Below are 24137 nucleotides of genomic sequence, written 5' to 3'. Positions count from 1 at the left end.
TATATTTTTGGGTATGTCTTAACCAAATCACTAGTAGATCGCCGGTAAATGTGCGCGCAACTGATGGCTATTTCCTTCTTTATATGAACAAAATGCCCCCTGTAATCTTAATCCCTGCATAAACTTCAAAGCCGAAATTGGAACAGAAAAGGTAAATAGTGACGAGAGACATTTGGTGTTTTCAATTTCAAGGTCATCTTCTCTTGTTTGTAAACGTGAAAAGATACATTGTCAGCAGAATGTTTGACGAAATTGTTTCCCGTAGCAAACCCGACCCCGTTCTACAGGGTGGGTTTTTTTTTGCCTTCAAAATATAACTTATCTACGGTAATGCACTGTACTTAGAATACAACATCCTGGCTGTCTTTGTGAATCTCACGTTTAATTTCTTTATTTAGAGGCACCCGTGGCGAGCCACCTCCTCGTGGTGGGTGCTGGGTAACGCCAAGAGCTCGCCGACACCCCCGCAGTGGACCCGGGGGGATATTTGGTCCACCAACCCGTTTGCCGTGGGTTGCGGCCCTGTGTCGGTGGAGGAAGGGATCCTGGTGGTTGAGAGCATGGGAGCAGGACTATTGCTCCTATTGCTCAACACACCACTTTGGCCCTGACTTCACCTAGACGGGTGGTTGAATGGGCCCGGTTCAACCAATCGGCTGGTCATGCTAAGCCCTGTACATGTAAATGTTGTTCACAAATTTGAGAAAATATGTAATTTTTTGTCTTGGCTTCATGATGCTTCATTTGTATTTCGATTGTACAATTCAAATTTCGTAACTTGCCTAGAGTCCTATGTCCAGAAGGCAGTGGCTCATGGGCCAATCAAGAGGAATAAATACTTTTGTGTTATTCTGCTTGAGTATACCATCCGGGTATCCTTGGTGCTGCAGGCAGGAAACCCGCCTGCTTTTAGCATTGTCCTTGTGATACTCCGTGGCGGGTGGGGAGCTCGGATGATGAAACAATATAAACTTACCATGGCTTACGAAACTCCCCTCAAAAAAACAAAACGTCCTCTTGATACTACTGATCCTGATGTTGAAGACCAAGGACTGTCCACATCCATTGACTACTGGCCACGGTTTATTGTAATTGAGACCACTGACAACACCCCGTTAAAGCTGAACCCTTTTGCGGTAACCAAAGGGATACAGAGCATTGCAGGTGATGTTAGAAACATTAGACGTTTACGAACAGGTTCTTTGCTTGTTGAGTGTAATAGGAGGCAACCAATCTCCTTTCAACAAAATCATTTGTAGGCATTCCAGTGTCAGTCTCTCCTCACCGTACTCTTAACACTAGTAAGGGTATTGTGAGAGACCGTGATAGACTATTTGCGGATATGCTGGAAATTGACATCGCTGCAGAGATGAAGGACCAAGGTGTGTTATTTGTGAAACGTTTCACAACCCGAAGAAACAACCAGATCCAACAAACCAACGCCTATTTATTTTCATTTTCCACTCCAACGGCTCCAAAATCAATAAAGGCCGGCTACTGTCACATCAAAGTGGAAACGTTTATTCCTAATCCACTCAGATGTTTCAAGTGTCAAAAGTATGGTCACGGTGTAAATTCCTGCACATTGTCTGTTGTGTGTGCTCACTGCGGTGAGAAGACCCACACAACAGAAGATTGTGACAGTAATTACAAGAAATGCACCAATTGTTCAGGAGACCATTCGTCTTTCTCAAAAGAGTGTCCGATTTGGAAGTACCAGATGGAAATAAACAAACTAAAATTTACTCAAAATATCAGCTTTGCCGAAGCGAAACAACTTGTTCAAAGATGCGATCCACAAGAAACATGTGCTTCTAAAACAAAACCATCATCTGAACCATCCTCTAAGGCTTCTACGTCTTCTTCAACTGCTCAAACAAACTTGACTTGGGTGCACACTGATTCCCCAGAGGTTTTTTCACCCGCTATTTCTACTCAGACCGCTGAGCTACTTCCTCGCATGTCGCAAAGTCAATCAGGGCCAGCTTCGGATTCATCATCACAGCCACCTGCAAGGCCTCAATCTTTGTCAAATGTCCAACAAATTCCTAGAGGAAAAACTAAACCTATGCCTGATTCTTCAAAAAAGCAAAGTGGCAGAGCCCCAAAAGGGTCTGAAAACAGAATTAAGCTTTATAATAAATACGGATCACTTGAGGACATGGACGTGTCCGAAAACGTCCAATCAAGGGCACACAGCTTGTCGCCCTCAAAAAAAGTACGGGGTAGATCCCCAATCAACCCGCCCAAACGATAATCCATTGCAAAAATATTGTACAGTGGAACTGTAGAGGCCTAAGGACCAATTTCAACGAGTTACAGTTACTTGTCCAGGATTTTGCACCATCCGCTTTCTGTCTCCAGGAAACCTATCTGAAGGAGACAGACGCTTTTGATCTACGTCAGTTCACTTCATATAATTGTTTTTCACCTCCAGGTGATAGGGCCACTGGAGGGTCTTCAATTCTTGTGAAACAGGATGTTATCCATAGCCCTGTAACACTCACAACTAGTCTCCAAGCTGTTGCAGTGAGACTAACTCTTCACGTTACCTTTACACTATGCTCTTTATATATTTCACCTTCTTCAGCACTCCAGCAGTCTGATCTTCAAGCTCTCTATGACCAACTTCCTAAACCTTGTATTTTAATGGGTGATCTCAATGGACATAACCCGATTTGGGGTGGTACAAACACAAACTCTAAAGGTAAAATACTGGAAGATTTCATAGCCAATAATGACTTGTGTATATACAATGATGATTCAAGCACTTATCTGCACCCTGCAACTGGCACCTACTCTTCTCTGGATCTGTCTCTTGCAGACCCTTCTCTACTAAATGAATTTGAGTGGTCAGTCCACAATGACCTCTGTGGAAGTGACCACTTTCCAACTATCTTAATGTCCAAGGTATGGAACATGGTTCAAAGAATTAAAGGTAAAGGTTCTAAATCTTCAGTTCACCATTTCAAAGATGGTGATAATTTAATTACTGACAAGTCTCATATTGCAAATAAAATTGGCGAAACACTTGCCAAAAATTCTTCATCGGCAAATTATGTCCCTGAGTTTCAGAGATATCAGAAACAACAGGAAAAGAAAAAACTTAATTTCGAATCAAATAATGGTGAAGATTATAATGAAGTTTTCTCATTACATGAGTTATATACAGCTCTTGACCAAGCTCATGACACTGCAGCAGGTGATGACAATATTCATTATCAGCTACTGAAACATTTACCCTGTCTGATCATTATAATCAGGATCAGGGTGTCCCTCAAGGTAGTATTTTGTCTGTCACTTTGTTTAGTATTAAGATCAACAGTTTATCCAAGGTTTTAAATGATTCAATTGATGGATCATTATTTGTGGATGATTTTAATATTTCTTGTCGTGGAAAAAATATGCACACTATTGAAAGACAACTGCAGTTATGTTTGAACAAAATAAATAAATGGTGTCTTGAAAATGGCTTCAAATTTTCTAAATCCAAAACTAATTGCATACATTTTTGTAGAAAATATAAGCCGCATAAGGACCCTGAACTATCTTTAAATGGCACTCCCATCAAGGTTGTAAAGGAGGCCAAGTTCCTGGGTTTAATTTTCGATTCTCATTTAACCTTCTTGCCACACATTAAATCCCTTAAAGCTAAATGTCTGAAGGCACTAGATTTGTTAAAGGTTGTTTTAAATTCAAAGTGGGGAGGGGATCAAGTTACCCTCCTTCACTTATACAGATCATTGGTACGATCTAAACTTGATTATGGCTCCATTGTGTATGGTGGAGCCTGTAAAAGCAACCTCAAACTATTAGATTCTGTCCATCACCAAGGTCTAAGACTTTGTCTTGGATCTTTTAGAACCTCACCTGTTGCCAGTCTCTATGTTGAGGCTGATGAATCATCTCTTTCACAACGCCGTATAAAATTGTCTTTACAATACATTACTAAACTATATTCTAATAAATCTAACCCAGCCTATGACTGTGTGTTCAATCCGCTTTATGAAAATTTGTATGACAAGAGGTCTTCTCTTGTTCCACCTCTAGGACACAGAATTAAACCCTTTCTTTCTTCGGCCAGAATTGAGTTGGAAAACATAGCTCCCTCCCGTCTCCTTTCTTCTCCTTGGCAGTTGGTTAGGCCACAAGTTGACCTAACATTAACTTCATTTAAAAAATCAGAAACTAATGAATTACAATATAAACAAGAATATAATCAATTAAAACATAAATATAGCAATTACAAACCCTTATTTACAGATGGATCCAAGGACGGTGGTGCAGTAGCTTCTAGACTTCCCGATAACAGCTCTATTTTTACTGCAGAAGCAAACGCCATATTAACTGCTCTTCAATATATTCAAAGACACCCTAAACATAAACAGTATATAATCTATTCAGACTCTCTCTCTTGCCTTCAGGCTATTAAAAATATTTCTTGTAAACATCCACTTTTGATAGAAATTATTGAATTGTACAATAATCTTGCTACTGGCCAGTGCGACATTGTTCTTTGTTGGTTACCTAGTCACGTTGGCATTTCTGGTAACACAATGGCCGATCTTGCTGCTAAGGCAGCACTCAGCAAATCTGTGACACCACTTCTTATTCCATACTCAGATTATAAAGCTGCAATAAGATCTTATATCCGTGATCTGATGCAGAAGAAGTGGGACACCCAAGTGGGTATAAATAAATTACATGAAATAAAACCTTATATCGGTTATACTTACTTGGGTTGTCAGTCCAGATTTGAGGAGGTCATTATGCGACGATGTCGCATTGGCCATACGAGGTATACTCACGAGTATTTATTAAAAGGCGAAGATCCTCCGTTTTGTATCCCTTGTGATGAAAGAATCACAGTCAAGCATGTCCTGCTTGACTGTGTTGAATACTCCATCACAAGGGATAAATATTTTAATTCACGAACTTTGAAGGATCTTTTTAATTCTGTTAGCTCTCATATTATTGCATTTGTAAAAGAATTAGATTTGCTAAATGAATTGTAAATAGATGAATATTTTATGCTTGGAAGTTTGAATTAGTAACTTAGAGTGTTAGTGGCTGTATCCTCGAGGGGGGGTTAAAGCACTGTAAAATTATTGTCCTCCTGAGAGGATACGTAAGTCCCAAAACACTTGAAGTCAAATTTGATCTTCCATTTTGTCTTAGCCGTAGAATATGTGTCATTTTAATTTGTGGCTAATCTTGCTTACAATCACCATCAACTGAGGGGATGATGTAAATCCAGCTAGGGACCATGCAGGTAGCAGAAGTACTGTAAGTCCCCATGGCCCCTAGTATGGTGATCCACCTTCAGTTGTTGGTGATCTATATAGCCTGTTTTTATATTGTATTGTCAGAATAGGAATATTAGTTTTAACTTTTCACGCTAGTTTTATTTCTTATTGTGATATTCTAGTTGTTTTACTGTCCTTCGTCGACAGGTTTTTATCATATACATAGATTCCTTTTTTAAGAATGCTCTCCTCACGATATGGCTGCAATACTGCCGATGTGACGTTAAATGTTAACTCACTCACTTACTCACTCACTTTATTTAGATGGTGGGAAAACTGGATTTAACTGAAACAAAATGGCTGATGCTAGAGGCTGAAGAAACTAAGATAGATGGACTTGATTGGAAGATTCTCCAGCATCAACCATCTCAGGACAGAGTCCATGTGAAATACAGTGAGCAGTGACAGACAAACTCCATGTCATGGTGAAACCTCAGTATCTCGCAGTAACCTGTGCCATCCAAACTGTATAGTAAAGTAGCAGAATTTGAGTGGCAATTTCAGACGTTTTACAGGATATACAATATTGAACAAACTTTATGGACCGCAACTTCTTTTTTTACTGAAATTGTTATTCACAAAGTGTGTTCAATATGTTTTTAGAGAAGCTGGATACACAAATAGACACTGTCACAAAAGTGAATGTTTTTCAGTACATGATTACAGAGGCCATTGAAGGATTTATAAAATGATGTTGGTACGTACATGGTACATGTTAAAGGTTTTTCTGTACAATTCCTTGACAAGTTGATTTTATGTTTGCTTCAAATTGTCTCTCACCAACATAGGTCCCAGAATCCTTACAAGCCCAGATAACTACATTTTCTTCTCCAAGTTTCAGGTCTTATACCAATGGTCCCATGTTGTTTTGTGCAGTCACATTTAAGGAGATTAATTTTCTTGGAGTTTTAGTGGTGCACAGGACTAACTCCACCATGCAGAAGTATACTGTCAGATGTTTGTACTGGCACTGATGATGTTCCTCTGTGTTACAGATGACCTGGACTACGAGAGTGTGTTATGTATGCCGAAATCCAATTCCCTCCCAGCAGACTACAAGCCACCTCTCATTGTCTTTCCTCATGGTGAGATTACAACAGTGACACTGCAGCAGGGTGTAGCAGCCCCAGAAACAAGTTGTCAGGGAGTGTAGTTTGTAATCACATTGAAGGGATATTTTTGCTGGCCTCATAGTTGGACACAGTGTTTACACTTTCTACTTTGCCAGTGAAACTGATAAGTTATACTGCATTATACAACGTGAAGCTTTCTACACCTGGAACAACGTACCAGCATAGACAAAGAACCACCTACACAGTGTCTTTAATCCCTCGTCTACACATAGCAACTGTACAATAGCATGTACATCTTTAGATTGATTATCATTCTATTTATAATATGACCAGAAATTATTGAGAATTTTAAGATTCTGTATTTTTAATTTTTTTCCCACTCGTTACTCACGTATTAAATGTGAATATTAGCAGAACATAACCCCAGATGCAAAGACAGGTGAACAGTTTGTATTTTGTCAAATCAAAATGGGCAGCAATGGCTTCAATGCGACAGAGCATACTACCGATCAAAGAAGGTAGAAAATCGTGGTCCGTGCTGTCCCAATATCGGACCACCTCTTCTTTCATTTCGGCAATATTTGTCAGATTTTTCTTATTGACACTTTCCTTCAAAAGTCCCCAACATTTTCTATTGATTTTAGGTCAGTGTTATAGCTTATCAACCTAACAATGCCATATTTTGTAAGCACCAGTTCAACCTTCGCACCTTTTGTTAAGTTTTCATGATCGGTAATGGAATTCCTCGACTTTTCTTTCAACCCACTGCTTGCAGCTCACTTCTAATTGTCTCCTTACAGACAGCCACAGTTACTCTATCAATCATATCCAGCTGGAGTTTGTTTTTAGAAACAAGAATACCATACCGCCTGGTTTTTGGGAGCCTTCCTGCGCCTCCCTTGTGCTCAGTGCCATATGCATATGCATTATTCTTCAAAACACGATAAACAGTGGATAAAGGGTTGCCTGTTCTACTTGAAATCACTTTAGTTGATCTGAAGTCCTTGTTATAATACTCTAAAATCAACTCCCTCTTCTCCAAATCATCTATACCGAGGTTCACTGAAAATGTCGTGTCCTAACAAGTAAACAAAGGGGGATAACTCTTCACAAACTAATGAAAAGGATTAACGCATTTGTATCTCTTGAATGAAACCATGCACGTGATAGGTGGTCAAGGTTTTTCATAATAGAATACAATAAAACATATTCCTAAAATTCTCAGTAATTTATGGTCATACAATATATTATATATGTACGGTGATAATTCTTGTCTTCCATCGAAGTGATGTTGTTTTAGCTGTTCATTCCATGTATCGTGATGGGATTCGAACAACAAATCTTCTGTTCCAAAGTTGGACGCCTGGTCCACATGACTAACGATGTTAACCCCATCATCAAGCTGGCAAGGTAAGGTTGTCGTCTGAGGGATGACTCCACGTCATGCCACAATACAAAGGCAGTGTGTCTGTTGTTCCTGTGAGATGGATGTTTATGAAGGCTAAACAACTGTTGCAGGTGGACCCCACTCAACCTTAGACTGTCAGTACCAGATGTACACTGCAGGCTTTTGTCTGTGTGGATATGCTGTGCTTATGGGTGCGTAGGTCACAGACCGCTTCCATGAGAGTGTGAATATGCTATGCTCATTTGTGAGTAGTTCATAGGCTTCTTCACGATTTGGACGTATCCCAATCGTGTAGATAGATGCTCATGCTGTTGATCACTTGATTGTCTGGCCCAAACACGATTATTTACTGACTGTCGCCATACAGATTGAATATTGTTGTTTTACTCACTCTAAGGCTCAATGTGGGATGAGGAGATTCCCTTACATATTTGAAGGCAACAGACCCCTTTACTGGGTTCTTGGTGTTGAAAGTGACAGGTGCCCATATCCACGAACCACACCATTCTTACATTGAAGCTCAGTTCAAAAGACACCCTTGTTCTGGATAGCTCTGAAATGACTGCACATTTGCCACATATTTCAGTGAACTACCGCGGCGCTCTTGGGTTTGGTCAGAACAGTGTTGACTCTCTCCTTGGAAACATTGGGGATCAAGATGTGAAAGATGTCTGGGTGAGATTGATAACAGATTTATCATCTTGCATCTTACACCTGAAGACAAGAGACAGGAGAAAGCTTTTTTGATGTTTCATCTTCAAGTACTAATGTCTAGATAAGGCAACCACGCATTTTAACCCCCTGTGTAAATTTGCCATTAATTACCCCTTTAGGCTGCAGCCACGTCTGTGATTGAGATGGGTGTGGTGAACTCGGAGAGGCTGTTTACATTCGGTGGTTCGTACGGCGGATTCATTACAACACATCTTATAGGCCAGTATCCGGTACGTAGATGTAAACCAGCTTCCTCACAACACATCTTATAGGCCAGTATCCGGTACGTAGATGTAAACCAGCTTCCTCACAACACATCTTATACAGCAGTACGTAGAATGAAGATGTATACTAGCTTCCTCATAACACATTGTATATACTAGTATCTGACACTTAGATGTATACCAACGTCCTTACAACCCATCGTATAAGCCGGTAAGCGGTACAGAAAGATGTATACTAGGTTCCTCACCCCACATCTTACAGGCCAGTATCAGGTTTAAAGTTGTTCGCTAGCTTCCTGCCAACAGGTCTGATAGACCACTAGGAGTGGATATAGATGTATACTGGCTTCCTCACAACACATCCTACAGGCCAGTATCGATCAGGTTTGAAGCTGTATTCTAGTTTCCAGACTACAGATCTGATAGGCCCCCTCTTCCTTTACAAATAGATGTACAGTCTACGCATTCGCCGTGTGAGTGGACATGATCACTTCAGTTGACTTGAAAACTTGACTACAAAGCCATGCAACTGCAGGAGCAGCACTCTGTTTATTCGTCAAGGGTTCAGGAGGTTGCCAAACGATTAGAGAGATAGCCACGATTATATTAGAGATAGCCACGATTATATTAGAGAGAGTTCTGGTGTGCGTGCGCATGACGTCAGTGATGAAGTCGCATCCGGTGGGATCTTGTGCGATCTCGCGAGAGGAGACGTGTTTCAAGATGGCGGCGGCGGCGGCGGCGGCAGACGGACGGGACGGACGAGGGAGGAAGGGAAGAGGAGTAAGAGGAGACGGAAGAGCAGAGGAGAGGAGAGGAGGGGACGGCAAGGGAGTGTTGTTCAGTTGTTAAAGCTAAGTTTTGTGCTTTGGTATTGTTTGGGGGGTTTATGACTGTGGTCCACTGCTGCTGTTGCTGGAGGCATCATCCATGAGTTCAACACACGCCAAGATGCGTTGAATGAGAGTGTACATGGTGTCCATGCGTTCTTGAACGAGGATGATCTTGTCATGGAGACAAGTCAGTAGGCGGCTGTCTTCCTGTTTACTCACTTTCTTCAGCGGTTCACTTGACTGGTTGGTAGGAGCTGAACGTTTCGAGGTCTTGTTTGGGCAGTTCATGCTTTTGGGCTCTTCGTTGCCACAGTGACGGCAGGGATGTGGGCAGTCGTAACTGCGATGACCTTCGTTTTTACCACAGTTGTAACATGTGTCATTGTCGTGCTTGTTAGTACTGCCGTTGTTGGTCTTCTTTGGGCATATGTAATGGCGATGCCCTTGAACACCACACTCGGTACAGGTCACATTGGGGCAGTGCAGATAACTGTGGTCATCTGTTTCGCACAGGCGGCAACTGAAGGACACAGAGTAGTCGGTGGTGACGGCGGGAGACGTCTGCATGCTTCAAGCTTCCGTCAGCAACTGATGAGGAAAAGCTGGAACACCTCGAGTTTATATAGAGTCGATGACGTCACTTTGGTGCGAATCGCGAATCGGCTCCCCTGGCCTCGGGTGACGTTACGTCATAGGGATGTGTGACGTCATGGGCCTGCCCCATGGAAACAAAGTCATTCCATTAACTCATGGTACCTCATGGTTGGCTCACACTAACTGGTTGACACTGACTCACACTGCTCAGCCTATGGTGGCAGGCTCTGCGTGAGTCTTGCCAGTTCTCATCATGTCGTCAACGACCATGCCCTACCAATTAGAGCTGGCACCCAAAAGAATGCTCAAGAAGTTCCAGACAGCCACCCATTGGTATGAGCTCCAGTTCATCACAGCTTGGCTACAGCGTCTCAAACCTGAAGATTTACCCGTCGTTCTCCGAGAACAGTTCGACGCAGTTTTGATAGAGCTGAGAGACTGCGTGAATGGGCATGATGGTGATCGGGTCGGGTTGAGTTTAGAACACCCCGCCCTGGACTCCCATTACGTCGCATGGACGAGCTCCAGGGAGAGCACATATTGGCTCAGGTAGAACAAAGTCCAACAAAGCAACCTTGAGATGAACATTGATGACAGCATTGACATTTTCTTACTCCATGTTGATGATCCTGAATGCATGGGCGAGGGATACGGACGACCTAGACACATTGTTGGCTTAAACACTTTCCTAAATCAAGAATGAAAACGACCCAATCTGCTTTGCTTGTGCCCTCACGGTGGTCAGTCACCATGTCCACAAACTGGATCCTATCTAAGGATATGATCACCCGCAAGATCATTGCTGCACCCAGGACTTTTGTTGTCCCTGGTGTCAGTGTCCCGGATTCTGTGGCGGTATGGACAATGAAAACAGCTTCTGCCAAGCATCCCAGCACCTGCTCCACCATCCATCACTGCTATGCCAAAGTGAACGTGAGAAAAATCCATTGGATGGTCCACCAGAAGTGCGGCATGAATCGTAACCACCAGTGCTACATGACGAATCAGCCAATCGCGATGAAGAAGAAGAGGACGGTGAAAACAGCAATGAAGACAAAGAACGGCAACAGCAGCAAGTTATCTTTTAAGACTTCGAATGTACTCAAGATGAAGGTACACATGTTTCCAACTTGTGTGTTGTACATCTGGGATGTGGCAAACGTATTTCTGAGGCCTCAAATGAACTTTGTGAAAAGTGTCCATGACGCAAAGAAGGAGAAGGATCCAGTCGAATGAAAGTGTCTTGAGGGGCAACAACCTTGAAGGACATGGGCGACTGTCTGATCAAAAGAAAACCACACGGAAACGGAAGACATTCAGATCTTTGCCTCAGAAGGACAAGACTACGGTACAAACTATGCCATCCTCAACCAGACGGCACTGTGGCCGTCAGCAAAGTCCGAGGATTTACTCTCAATCACAGAGCGAACCAGTATGTTCACTTTGACAGCATCAAGCACCTCGTCTGTCAGCGGGATCAAGTCAGCACCACTCTCCCGTATCCACGTCGCATCATGTGCACAGGGCTTCGGCAGAGCAACACGTTGCTGTCCAAGGACACCACCAAAGTGTACTGCATGGTCTACACCAAGCGATGAGTTCAGTACAACTCAGAAGGATAGCCAGTGGAAACGATTCCCTATGGTTACAAAGAGTGACTGTACATGTTGATCATTCATGGACAACAAACATGATATTATATTCATCCCATGGTTTGTTTATCAATAATATAAAACATGTTTTGTATTAATATTCATGTGTAGTGTCGTTTGCCTTCAGGGTTAGACCTTGTGGAGTCCATGGTCACCCTTTTTATCTTATTGGTATCCTGATACACACAGACCTGGTGGAGTCCATGGTCACATCCCCCTAGCACCTCATTGGTCAAACCCTGTCACATGTCATGAAGTCAAGTGTAATGAAGACCCCCCCCCCCCCCCCCACACACACACACACACCTAGAGCCACCCCACCCCCACCCCCCACTCAACTCCCCATACAGACTTCAGTCGCCAGAGAGAACACGCGTCTCTTGGTTTAGTTCTGTTGCCCAAGCACAAAAACAAAAAGATGCAGACTGGTCACCGTGATAGACTCAGGACAAATTGTTCCAGTCTCGTGGTAGCAATCAAGCATGTCGGAGCCGTTGCTGACAAATTGGTGGAGTGTAAACTCCTTTACATCTTCATGAAGGCTGACATTATGGAGGCACCACAAACCTCCTTCGATCGGGTCAGGGTTTTATTAGATATTCTACCCTGGCGAGGACCCCAAGCTTACAACCTCTTTTGCAAAGCTTTGAAGGAATGTGGTGAGACAGAAGCCATGGCTCTGCTGGTAGTAGAGACTCCAAGTTACGGACTGACTCTGAAGGATGTTTGGGATTGTAATAAAAGGTTAACATTATGGAGTCACAGGCTGACTGAGACGACTGAGAGCTCTTCAGAGAAGCGGTGCAAGATGTTGTGCAGAAGCAACAAGCTCGTGACGCGATATGTGTGACTCGATGTGTGACGTCAATGCATGTCAATGCGTGACATCATAGCACGTGCTGTTGGCTATAAAAACTCAGGATTCATCGAAGGGTCTTCAGTCGTACCAGCTCAGCCGTTGAAGATTCCAGCATCTCCACGTCAGTTGCTCCTTTCTTGGTTTAATTTAATTAACTCAACAAAGTATGCGACTGCACAGAGCATTTGTAGGCCCGAGGGCGTCTTGCTTGCACAATGCAACCGTCGAAACGTTGATGTTAATATTTTTCCATTCCATGTTCACGCCAACTGCTCCCTTCTTCCAACATGGACCACATCATGATGGCTGAATACATCAAATCCCCTTCGAGGTACTTTGCTCTTCTCCAGGACGAACGTTATCATATGAAGGACGTAACCATCATCGATGAGGACCTCATCTGTGTCACTTATACCGTTCGTAAGTCGGAATCCTCCTCCAAAGAGACAGAAGTCACACACAAGACACCCAAAGCTGTCCCACCTAAATGGGTTCTGATACCATCACCTTCGAAGACAACGGCCCCTGCCATGCATCCTGACTTTCGGATTGTCATGACCTACAGTGGATGGCTCGCACAGCAGTGGAATGTTCAGTCAGTTCAACCCTGGTTCACTGCCTCTTGTGGAATGTACAGTTTGTTTGTCCTGGCTCATCATGCCCGTGGATGGACTTTCGACGAAGTAATGGAACAGTTTGATCCCTATGCTACCCTCGTCAATGAAGAACGTGTAAGACGTTGGTTTCAACCCACACGCCTGACAGACAAGAACAACAACAACAACGACGTCCAGGATCCACAGCCCTGTCAAAGGACACAAGCTTATCGTTCTGAAGTTATGATGTTCTCTTCATGTTCAAGTTCATACCGTTTGTAAAGGAAAGATCAGGGACGCCCCTAATCCTGACTCTTTTGTCACAATTGTTCTTGTTAGCTGGAAAAAATACGTTGAAAAAACCAAATGTCAGCCTCTTGTTATGATTGTAATGGAATGGAAGCATTCTTCAGTGATATTTTGGTGGTCCTTAAAAGGACATGTTTTGTTGTTGTTGTGGTGATCACAACGACCACAGGTGTAGCATCATGCATTGACACGGAGGAATGTCTATCTTGGCTTTCTTGACAGGGAACTTGCTTCCATGGGTGGGCCGCCTCATGTAAGTGTCCTTGAATCCCGTACCACAGTACACACAATAGAACATTGTTAAGCTTTGTTTCCTTTAGGGAAAGATATGTTGTTACTTTTGTAAACATTCAACAGGAAGGTTCCAACTGGTACAAAGTTAAGACTTGTGAAAACGGCAAATTGTTATGTTGGATGATTACAATGATTTCACGTCCACAGTATCAGATTATGAAAGTATCCTATGTGGGAATGTGTGATAAGGCTATTGCTGGAGACAGATACCATGTCCTTCTCATATGTCTTCACTATGAGGACATAAGGAGGTATTATATACCATCTAAGTATACGTCTGCTCACTAATGTCAACAGAAAATACACAGCTCCTTCGGAATATTGACACGTTTATGCAACATGCACTTGTACCACTCGCCCATTATAACGGTTTTACCTGCCCTACAGGACTCAGAGGAAGACTAAGATAAAAGATTATCTTGGCAGTAAAATGTACACTAGCTTCCTGACAAAACATCTCATAGTCCAGTATGCGAACCATAGATAAAAACTAGCTTCCTCCCAACACATCTCACAGATAGCATCCGGTTTGTAGCTGCATACTGGTTTCGTCGCAGCACATCTTGTATGTTAACGTCTTCGAGGCATAGTCAGGTCCGAGATTAAGTTCCACAAAAACATTCATTGTTTTCATCTACAATGAAATGGTTAAAGTTATTAAGAGAATAAAGGATTTATTCTGCAGACCAAATTCAAGAGTGCAGCATGCAGGAATCCAGTGATTGATTTAACCAGTGAGTTGACATTTTTTTTTTAAAAACGTCAAATCCTGCATTAAGTTTTTCACTGAAATCGTTGTTTTTTTCTGAAACAGATAATGTAATTGCATAGAAGTAACTAAAGGTTTGGTTGTAACAAAGTGCGATTGATGATTAATATGTCCTAGACCAATGTATCAGTGAATGCAATGGTTCGTAGACCTCTATACTTATGACGGGGGAGTTACTGAAGATGCATGCATCATTAGAGTCAATCTGTATCAGGGTTGTGAACCTGTTTACAATGCTTTCATCAGGGGAGGGAATCTATTAATTGTTCGTGCACCTGGGACCTTAACTGAAATCTGAACCACGGCTCCTTAGTTTCAAGCCATCCTAAATAAGTTGACTGATGAGTTCAGTCTCAGACCAGAACTACATTTTAGAAATAACAAATATTTTTCCTTATCCTGACTCATACTTATTGCTTATCTCCCCTTCTCGCCAAAGGCTGAGAGGAAACCTCAGACTTTATGTTCCCAGGAACAGTAAAAAATGTACTCACCCCAACAGGACCTCTTTACCTCCTTTCCCACCCATGTGACCGACAGCCATACTGTCACTCCCTCCACCATCACCCACTCATGCGTCTTGGGTCCTTTCTACGGCCTAATACTCCATTTATTTATATCTATATTTAGAAATGTAGCCGTCTTTTTGTTTTTTTTCTGAACCATGTTTTTGTTACGTTAAATATAAAAACTCACTTTGAAATTATATTTTGCTGGGTTACAAGGTTGTCATTGAAATATTTTCTAGAAGAGAATCATTGACGGCAATGACTTTCACCGACAGCACGAAAAGCATAACCAACAGTAAAGGAACAGTCAGTTTCAAATATTTCCTCTAATGAATGTGACTGTTGGAGTTTACCATAAATTTCTATTACATTTAACTCTTGAATACTGTCAATTTCACATGAAAATTAGTTTCACGTTTAGAATAGCAGGGGTTGTAACCAGTCCGACAGCATTTGCACAACTTAACTGAGAATGACTGTTGAAAAATATCCTGATTTAGGAGTTGACTTGCCCAGTATCCGATGTAGACAGATGATTACATGAAAATTAAAAAAAAAGAGAGTTAGTTTACGGCAAACAATATATGTAGGTAACTTATTTTGGTTTGTAAAGGAATATGTATAAAGATACTTTTCCCAACAAATAAATTGTTCATTAGTTCATTGTAAAAGGTGACATATATAATATGAAGTCATGACCTGGAATAATACGGTGTACATGATTTTGTAAGTATGTCCCTTTGTGCGATCAGGCTGAAGTCTCTGCAACTAGTGTCTTCAGGTAACACAATGTGAAATGACAGGACAACAAACATTCATATGGTCGACAAGGAATTAGCTCATAATTAAGATGAGCAGAATGCTGTCGAAGACTAACAAAAACGTCGAGTTGAAAACGAAGGCATAGTTAAGTTCAAACGTCTTTAGTTGCTTTCACTAAACAAGTTTCCTACGAGCGGCATAATCCTCCTCGCGGTCATCCCTACACAAACAGTCGGAATACTGGACTCAACACACTCAATATGGATAAGGTGGATGACCAATAAAGGCCATAAATGTCATATACGCTAATTAATGGAAGCGACAAAGAGCAGCAAGGTAGCTCCCAAGACAGTATATGCTGTGGTAGTGATAACAGTTAAGAATGCAGATTAAATAATAACAAATAAGTTTAATGTGGCTTGGTTACATAGATTGGGATTTTAGAAATATATGAACGATGACTGTCCTGAATTAGACACTATAACACTGGCATCACTGACAGTTGACAGTTCTGCTTGTGTTTCAGCGATGTTTGGGGTGACTGATATTCCTGACTGGTACGTTTTAAGCTCAAAGAGTATCACTTGTAAGTAGGATGCTCAAGGGGCATCACCTTTAAGCGGGAATTTCAAGGGGCATCACATCTAAGTAGGATATGCTCAAGGGGTATCAGCTGTAAGTATGATGTGGTCAAGTTGTATCACCTGTAAATAGGGTGAGTTCGTGGGGTATCACCTGTGAGTAAGATGTGGTGAAAGGGTATCGAATGTAAGCAGGATTGTTCAAGTGGTATCACCTCTAAGTAGGATGTGTTCAAGGGGTATCACCTCTACGTAGGATGTGTTCAAGAACCATCACCTGTAAGTAGGATGTGTTTAGGGGTATCACCTGTAAGTAGCATGTGTTCAAGGCGTATCACCTGTGCGTAGGATGTGTTCAAGGGGTATCTCTCTCAAGTATGGTGTGTTCAAGGGGGTCACCTGTCAGTACGGTTGCGATCAAGGAGTATCACCTGTAAGTAGTGATATCAACTGTGTTCATGGGGAATGTTTATACGCCCTTACAACTGAGATATTGATGTCGGATTTGTCACACAATTTCTCTTATCTTCCAGGGTGCTTGAAGAGATTGGAAAGCAGTTTGAGTTCACCTCACTGTCAAATGCTGAGATCCTTGGGGAACTGTGGAAGAGATCTCCCCTCAGTTATGTCAGCCAGGTAGACGATGTGTCCCCCTTCAGTTATATCAGCCAGGGGGCAGTGTCTTTCCTCAGTTACATCAGCCAGGTAGACAATGTGTCTCCCCTCAGTTACATCAGCCAGGTAGACAATGTGTCTCCCGTCAGTTACACCAGCCAGGTAGACAATGTGTCTCCCCTCAGTTACATCAGCCAGGTAGACAATGTGTCTCCCCTCAGTTACATAATCCAGGTAGACAATGTGTCTTCCATCAGTTATGTTAGCCAGGTAGACAATGTGTCTCCCCTCAGTTATATCAGCCAGGTGGGCACAATGTGTGAAGACCATATATGCTGTCCCCTGCTGTAATCTTACTAGAGTATTGCTAGAAGCAGTGTAAACCTAAACTCACTGACTCACTTCTCCAGCCCGGTACACAATGTTGGCTGAATGTGTATTTTCAGTTACACTGACATTGTTTCGGTTTCTCTCTTGAGAAAATACAATTCTAAACTCTCTTAGCGCTAAGACAGTGGTAAGGTAATGCTAATGTATGACTATCTTAGAGCTAGGAGAGCTTCGAAAATCTGGCCTTGTTTCCTTATTACAAGCACAAGGAGTGTTTGATTCACCATGTTGTAGGTGACAACCCCGATTCTGCTGATAATCGGAAAGGACGACCTTCGTGTGCCCACCACTCAGGCACGTCAGTACTACCGCTATCTGAAAGCCAGGAACAAAACTGTCAGGTAGGTCAGTGAACATTGTGTTATGAGGTCGACCTCCATGTGCCTACCAATGAGACACTCAGATACGACGGTACTATCTACTGTGCTGGATGTATATGACTCTGCAGTGACTCCTCCAGCAGGTCTAGTGTACTAGATGTATATGACTCTGCAGTGACTCCTCCAGCAGGTCTAGTGTACTAGATGCATATGACTCTGCAGTGACTCCTCCAGCAGGTCTAGTGTACTAGATGCATATGACTCTGCAGTGACTCCTCCAGCAGGTCTAGTGTACTAGATGCATATGACTCTGCAGTGACTCCTCCAGCAGGTCTAGTGTACTAGATGTATATGACTCTGCAGTGACTCCTCCAGCAGGTCTAGTGTACTAGATGTATATGACTCTGCAGTGACTCCTCCAGCAGGTCTAGTGTACTAGATGTATATGACTCTGCAGTGACTCCTCCAGCAGGTCTAGTGTACTAGATGTATATGACTCTGCAGTGACTCCTCCAGCAGGTCTAGTGTACTAGATGCATATGACTCTGCAGTGACTCCTCCAGCAGGTCTAGTGTACTAGATGCATATGACTCTGCAGTGACTCCTCCAGCAGGTCTAGTGTACTAGATGCATATGACTCTGCAGTGACTCCTACAGAGGTCTGCTCCCATTTGTGAGAACTCCAAATTGTGAGTCTCCCAGTTGTGAGACATTGGAGAAGGTAATTAGCAATAATTACACACCTTACTTCCCTATCTGATGAATGGTTTAACCCTAGCTTATTCGAGTTTAGTTATGTAACTGAACCTTGAGAGCAGAACAGACATTTTTTTTCTAAAAATAGCATATAGTGACATAGAGAAAATACAACGCATTGATACATATTAAAACATTGAACAAAGTTCAGTTTTGATAGATTTGGTAACTTTACTGGTCCTGGGAAAGAAACTGATGTCTAGAGCCACTTAGTGCTGGACTTTATATTATAATGTGGAGTTCATCACATCATCTTTCAATAGCGTAACAATGTTCTGTCTCAATGGGCAGCCTTTGTTTTGAAGTTCTACGTTTGCTTAACCACAGTCTATATTAAAAATGTAATTGTAACAAATGAGGCTTTCAAAGAGCGAATGCTTATACATTACATAGTAATAGCCTTTAACTGCTTACTTAAACTGATCAGTGAGATTGAATTTTACATTGCTAGGTACACACTGGGTGATCGAAATATAATACAATCCAGTATTCTGTATGATACGATACGCTTGACACTTGGTAACAATGGAAATTAATATCAGCATTTGAAGAATACAAATTGTAAATAACTTTAAATAAAATGGTATTTAATTTGTCTTTACAACAGAAACATTTAGGTAACTGTTGAGCCGTAATTTATATAAATGTATTTATCAACCTTTGACTGCTCTTTTCGATCAACATTGTATAGCAGCAAGTACCAATGTCGGCCTGGTCGCTCTATATCTTTATGATCTATTTCATTATTTCTTTATCTGTCGACTTTCGTCATTGATAACATCAACTGTTCTTCAGTGTTAATTAATTAAAACATTAACTTGTCTTCTATGTTAATTAACTCATTAATGAACTATGCCTCCTGTGGGCACTCATCAGAAACCGGGCTGTTCCCACTTTCATTGTAGGGATGTGGAAATACTGTGCACTGAATCATTAACTAATGTGTCTCACAACTGGGAATTCTCACAAATGGGAGGACACCCCTACAGCAGGTGTAGTGTGCTGGATGTATACGATTCTGCAGTGACCCCTACAGAAGGTGCAGTGTGTTGGATGTATATGATTCTGCAGTGACTCCCACAGAAGGTGTAGTGTGCTGGATGTATATGACTATGCAGTGACTCCCACAGAAGGTGTAGTGTGTTGGATGTATATGATTCTGCAGTGACTCCCACAGAAGGTGTAGTGTGCTGGATGTATATGATTCTGCAGTGACTCCCACAGAAGGTGTAGTGTGCTGGATGTATATGATTCTGCAGTGACTCCCACAGAAGGTCTAGTGTACTAGATGCATATGATTCTGCAGTGACTCCTCCAGCAGGTCTAGTGTACTAGATGCATATGACTCTGCAGTGACTCCTACAGAGGTCTGCTCCCATTTGTGAGAACTCCAAATTGTGAGTCTCCCAGTTGTGAGACATTGGAGAAGGTAATTAGCAATAATTACACACCTTACTTCCCTATCTGATGAATGGTTTAACCCTAGCTTATTCGAGTTTAGTTATGTAACTGAACCTTGAGAGCAGAACAGACATTTTTTTTCTAAAAATAGCATATAGTGACATAGAGAAAATACAACGCATTGATACATATTAAAACATTGAACAAAGTTCAGTTTTGATAGATTTGGTAACTATACTGGTCCTGGGAAAGAAACTGATGTCTAGAGCCATTTAGTGCTGGACTTTATATTATAATGTGGAGTTCATCACATCATCTTTCAATAGCGTAACAATGTTCTGTCTCAATGGGCAGCCTTTGTTTTGAAGTTCTACGTTTGCTTAACCACAGTCTATATTAAAAATGTAATTGTAACAAATGAGGCTTTCAAAGAGCGAATGCTTATACATTACATAGTAATAGCCTTTAACTGCTTACTTAAACTGATCAGTGAGATTGAATTTTACATTGCTAGGTACACACTGAGTGATCGAAATATAATACAATCCAGTATTCTGTATGATACGATACGCTTGACACTTGGTAACAATGGAAATTAATATCAGCATTTGAAGAATACAAATTGTAAATAGCTTTAAATAAAATGGTATTTAATTTGCCTTTACAACAGAAACATTTAGGTAACTGTTGAGCCGTAATTTATATAAATGTATTTATCAACCTTTGACTGCTCTTTTCGATCAACATTGTATAGCAGCAAGTACCAATGTCGGCCTGGTCGCTCTATATCTTTATGATCTATTTCATTATTTCTTTATCTGTCGACTTTCGTCATTGATAACATCAACTGTTCTTCAGTGTTAATTAATTAAAACATTAACTTGTCTTCTATGTTAATTAACTCATTAATGAACTATGCCTCCTGTGGGCACTCATCAGAAACCGGGCTGTTCCCACTTTCATTGTAGGGATGTGGAAATACTGTGCACTGAATCATTAACTAATGTGTCTCACAACTGGGAATTCTCACAAATGGGAGGACACCCCTACAGCAGGTGTAGTGTGCTGGATGTATACGATTCTGCAGTGACCCCTACAGAAGGTGCAGTGTGTTGGATGTATATGATTCTGCAGTGACTCCCACAGAAGGTGCAGTGTGTTGGATGTATATGATTCTGCAGTGACTCCTACAGTGTCATACATTTTGCTCTGAAAATGCTGTGGGTAGTTAATGGGAAAAGGTGTTCTTCACATGGCCGTTACAGACTTGAAATATTTGTTGTGCCTATTGTTGATATGTGTAGCATATGTGTAGTGAAGTGTTTCACCTCAACTTGATCTTTTGCGTATGGTGCTGGTTATTTCAGATTCCTGGCATACGAAGGCAACGCCCATCCCATCATCAGTGTCCCAGAAGAGTCTGATGCATGCGTGAATATAATGCTATGGTTTGCCGAGCACATGGAAGCATGAGGGAATTTGTTGTCTCAGATGTAGTGATTAGTAAACTGATAACTGGTCCAGTTTTTACTGATATTGTAGCAACAGCTCATACAGAACTATAGAGCAAAAGTCTCTTGTCATCAGTTGAAACTTAATATGGTTTTGGTTTGAAACGAAAAGATGCATCATTGACGGCAGACAGTTTTACATGATTATTTGCAGTTGATCTAATCACCACAACTATTATGCTGGAAGCAATCAGTTTTAATTTGACCGTTTGTGACTCGTTTTGCTTTTCTTCTATATCGCTGAGGTTCCAAGAATTCCAATTACTAAAATCCATACTTCTAATCTAATGTATTTGCATATCCTTCCCAGATTGTTTTCGTCACTAATAGCATCAGTTGGTAGAAACACGGTGTTATATGTGAACAAGGTCACAAGGTCACAGACTCATGATCTCAGTGCCTATTACATTGAAAGTAAGTTTAGATCACAGGACAGTGCAAGATGGAACACGGGGATAACTAAACTCGGTCTTTGAATGTCAGGAAGTTGTGTTACCAATAAAAGGCAAACCAATACAACTGGTTGTACTTATTATGAGGAACTACAGTAAAGTATATTCTACCATGACTTCAGTAAATACTGGATTGTGATTGGCTAATCAAAGTCATCCAGAGGAATATAATCACGCTATATACCTCTGATTTTCAAACACATCATGTACTTGTTTAAAATCTGAATAACACGGTTATGGTAGAATGGAGATAAACGTATTGTGTTGGAAAATCAGCGGTAGATTCTTCTGTAGATTCTGTTTGTTGCTACTATTAATCCCACTCATTGGCTTCATCACTTGTGCTTGTTGTTGTATTTGCTCCCTACTGGCCTCCTCCAATTATGTTCCACTTGTTTACTCTATAACATACTGTTGTTGGTTGTATTCAGCTTGAAAACGATGTAAGAACCTACATAGAAACGTCGCTCAACGTAATAAACAAGAAGTTGTTATCCACAAAGCTGTATGTTTCATTCCATTCACTAGGTGAATGATCATAACTCTAGCCTATGCTGCTCTTGAAGAGGCGCTGATTATTACTAGGGAAATGTCATGTCCAGTGGAAGTGTTAATTAGTATGACCAAATAACTGACCTAGGGCAACTATTTCTATTTAACAACAACAAAAGTTGACTTATTTTGATAATCTTCATCATGCCTGATATATTACACGCGTATTAAATGTATATCCCCTTGAGGCATAAGCCGTTTAATCACCTTCACTTCACCTGCGCAGAGTTTTTTTAAAAATAACTACCTTTTAAGGGTAAATATGTCCAAGATGATTGTATTACTGTTTTGTAAATATTTCAGAAACATGTTTCAATGTATCTAGTTTCCGTCTCACCAAATGCCTGTTTAAGCTATCAGACCTAAACAGTATACAGAAAGTAACAATGCATTTACTTATATAACTATTAACTTTGCAATAGCTACTATAGCTACAATAGCTACATTTCCTTGTCTGACCTTCCCCTATGTCATTACTGTGTTAATCCACGAGCCTTCAGTCCAACTTTATCTGATAATGTACGTGTTAGATACGACATTAACAGGCTAGAGGTTCCACATTGCTCATGCAGCAGTTTTTCCATGGACAGAATGGCTGAGGATTTCACTATCTCTGTCTTAGTACACCTGTATATAGTCATACACAAGGTACATGAAGTAGATGCTTTGAATTGATGTTCATAAGATATATTTCTCTAATAAATCTATAAATTAACCTACATATTTATATCAGCATTCGACCAGTAGTTCAGAAGTATTTTTAATTGTTTAGATATTCTAAAAGCTTTGCAGCTAATGGTTTCCAGAAATACAAACACACACGCACGCACGCACACACACACTAAAAGAGTATTGACAGTGCTTGAGACAACAGTTACTACAAACCCCTCACAAAATTACTGAAAGACCTCAAATTAATTACAATTATTATATAGGGTCGAACCACACTGCATGACCTCTGTTGACCTGTGGAGGAAAGAAGCGGTTAAACGGAAGGAAAGCTTTCCATTGTCTAACATCTGTAGGATATCCCCATTGAACACTGACCCCTTAACATGCTGCCAGCTCATTGCCACACAATAGTAAGTTATTATATACTGACTTCATACCCTGACAGTTTATGGAGAGAGCAATGTGTCCGTCGTCTAAGTACTTTTGTACACATTATTGTTTGCAGTAAAGCACAGTCGGAAATAGGAAAAACCTAATTTTTACGTTTGTTTCTACATGTTTGTACCTGATATGCGGAAAGCGTGAAATATCAGTTCAAATACGTTCGGCCTACAGTTCCAGTGGTAGTAAATAGACAGCGTTCAGACTTTACATTAGCGACCTACCTGCTCTCTATAGGCTGATCTATTGTTTTCAGCAGCTGGTCGTATTTTTTTCTGGTACGTTTTGCCCACTTTTACGAGTAGACATGCTTTTCTGGATAGCCTCTTGCGCATCCCACTGAATGCAGAGTTAGGCCGAAGTGGGTTATTTCGACATAACTTATTTGTAGTTGTGTAATTTGCAGGATACAGAGTAACAGTCTTCCCCCCTATTTCCGACAGTACCATAGTCATTTTTCAATTTACCTGCAGCTACTGTTGTTCCCTTTCTACATCACTCATGCATAATTCATAGACAATATGTGATATGGCTAGTATAATTA

At 41.2% G+C, this 24137-nt stretch overlaps 1 protein-coding gene across 1 annotated transcript in view; it reads left to right on the top strand.

Annotated features, from left to right (window-relative positions):
* Nucleotides 1-21438, top strand: part of LOC137297153 (acylamino-acid-releasing enzyme-like) — a 37234-nt gene extending 15796 nt beyond the window's left edge. Inside the window, exons 12-21 of the mRNA XM_067829169.1 lie at nucleotides 5571-5700; nucleotides 6302-6391; nucleotides 7898-7978; nucleotides 8374-8462; nucleotides 8621-8731; nucleotides 14548-14596; nucleotides 16429-16459; nucleotides 17017-17119; nucleotides 17723-17829; nucleotides 21333-21438. Of these exons, the coding sequence (XP_067685270.1) occupies nucleotides 5571-5700; nucleotides 6302-6391; nucleotides 7898-7978; nucleotides 8374-8462; nucleotides 8621-8731; nucleotides 14548-14596; nucleotides 16429-16459; nucleotides 17017-17119; nucleotides 17723-17829; nucleotides 21333-21438 (897 nt within the window). The remainder of the gene's footprint in view (nucleotides 1-5570; nucleotides 5701-6301; nucleotides 6392-7897; nucleotides 7979-8373; nucleotides 8463-8620; nucleotides 8732-14547; nucleotides 14597-16428; nucleotides 16460-17016; nucleotides 17120-17722; nucleotides 17830-21332) is intronic.
* The last annotated feature ends 2699 nt before the right edge of the window (nucleotides 21439-24137 follow it).

This window comes from Haliotis asinina, chromosome 9 (assembly GCF_037392515.1).
Source record: "Haliotis asinina isolate JCU_RB_2024 chromosome 9, JCU_Hal_asi_v2, whole genome shotgun sequence".
Taxonomy (NCBI): domain Eukaryota; kingdom Metazoa; phylum Mollusca; class Gastropoda; order Lepetellida; family Haliotidae; genus Haliotis; species Haliotis asinina.
Note: the sequence above shows the minus strand (reverse complement) of the source record. Positions and strands in the feature narration are given on the sequence as shown.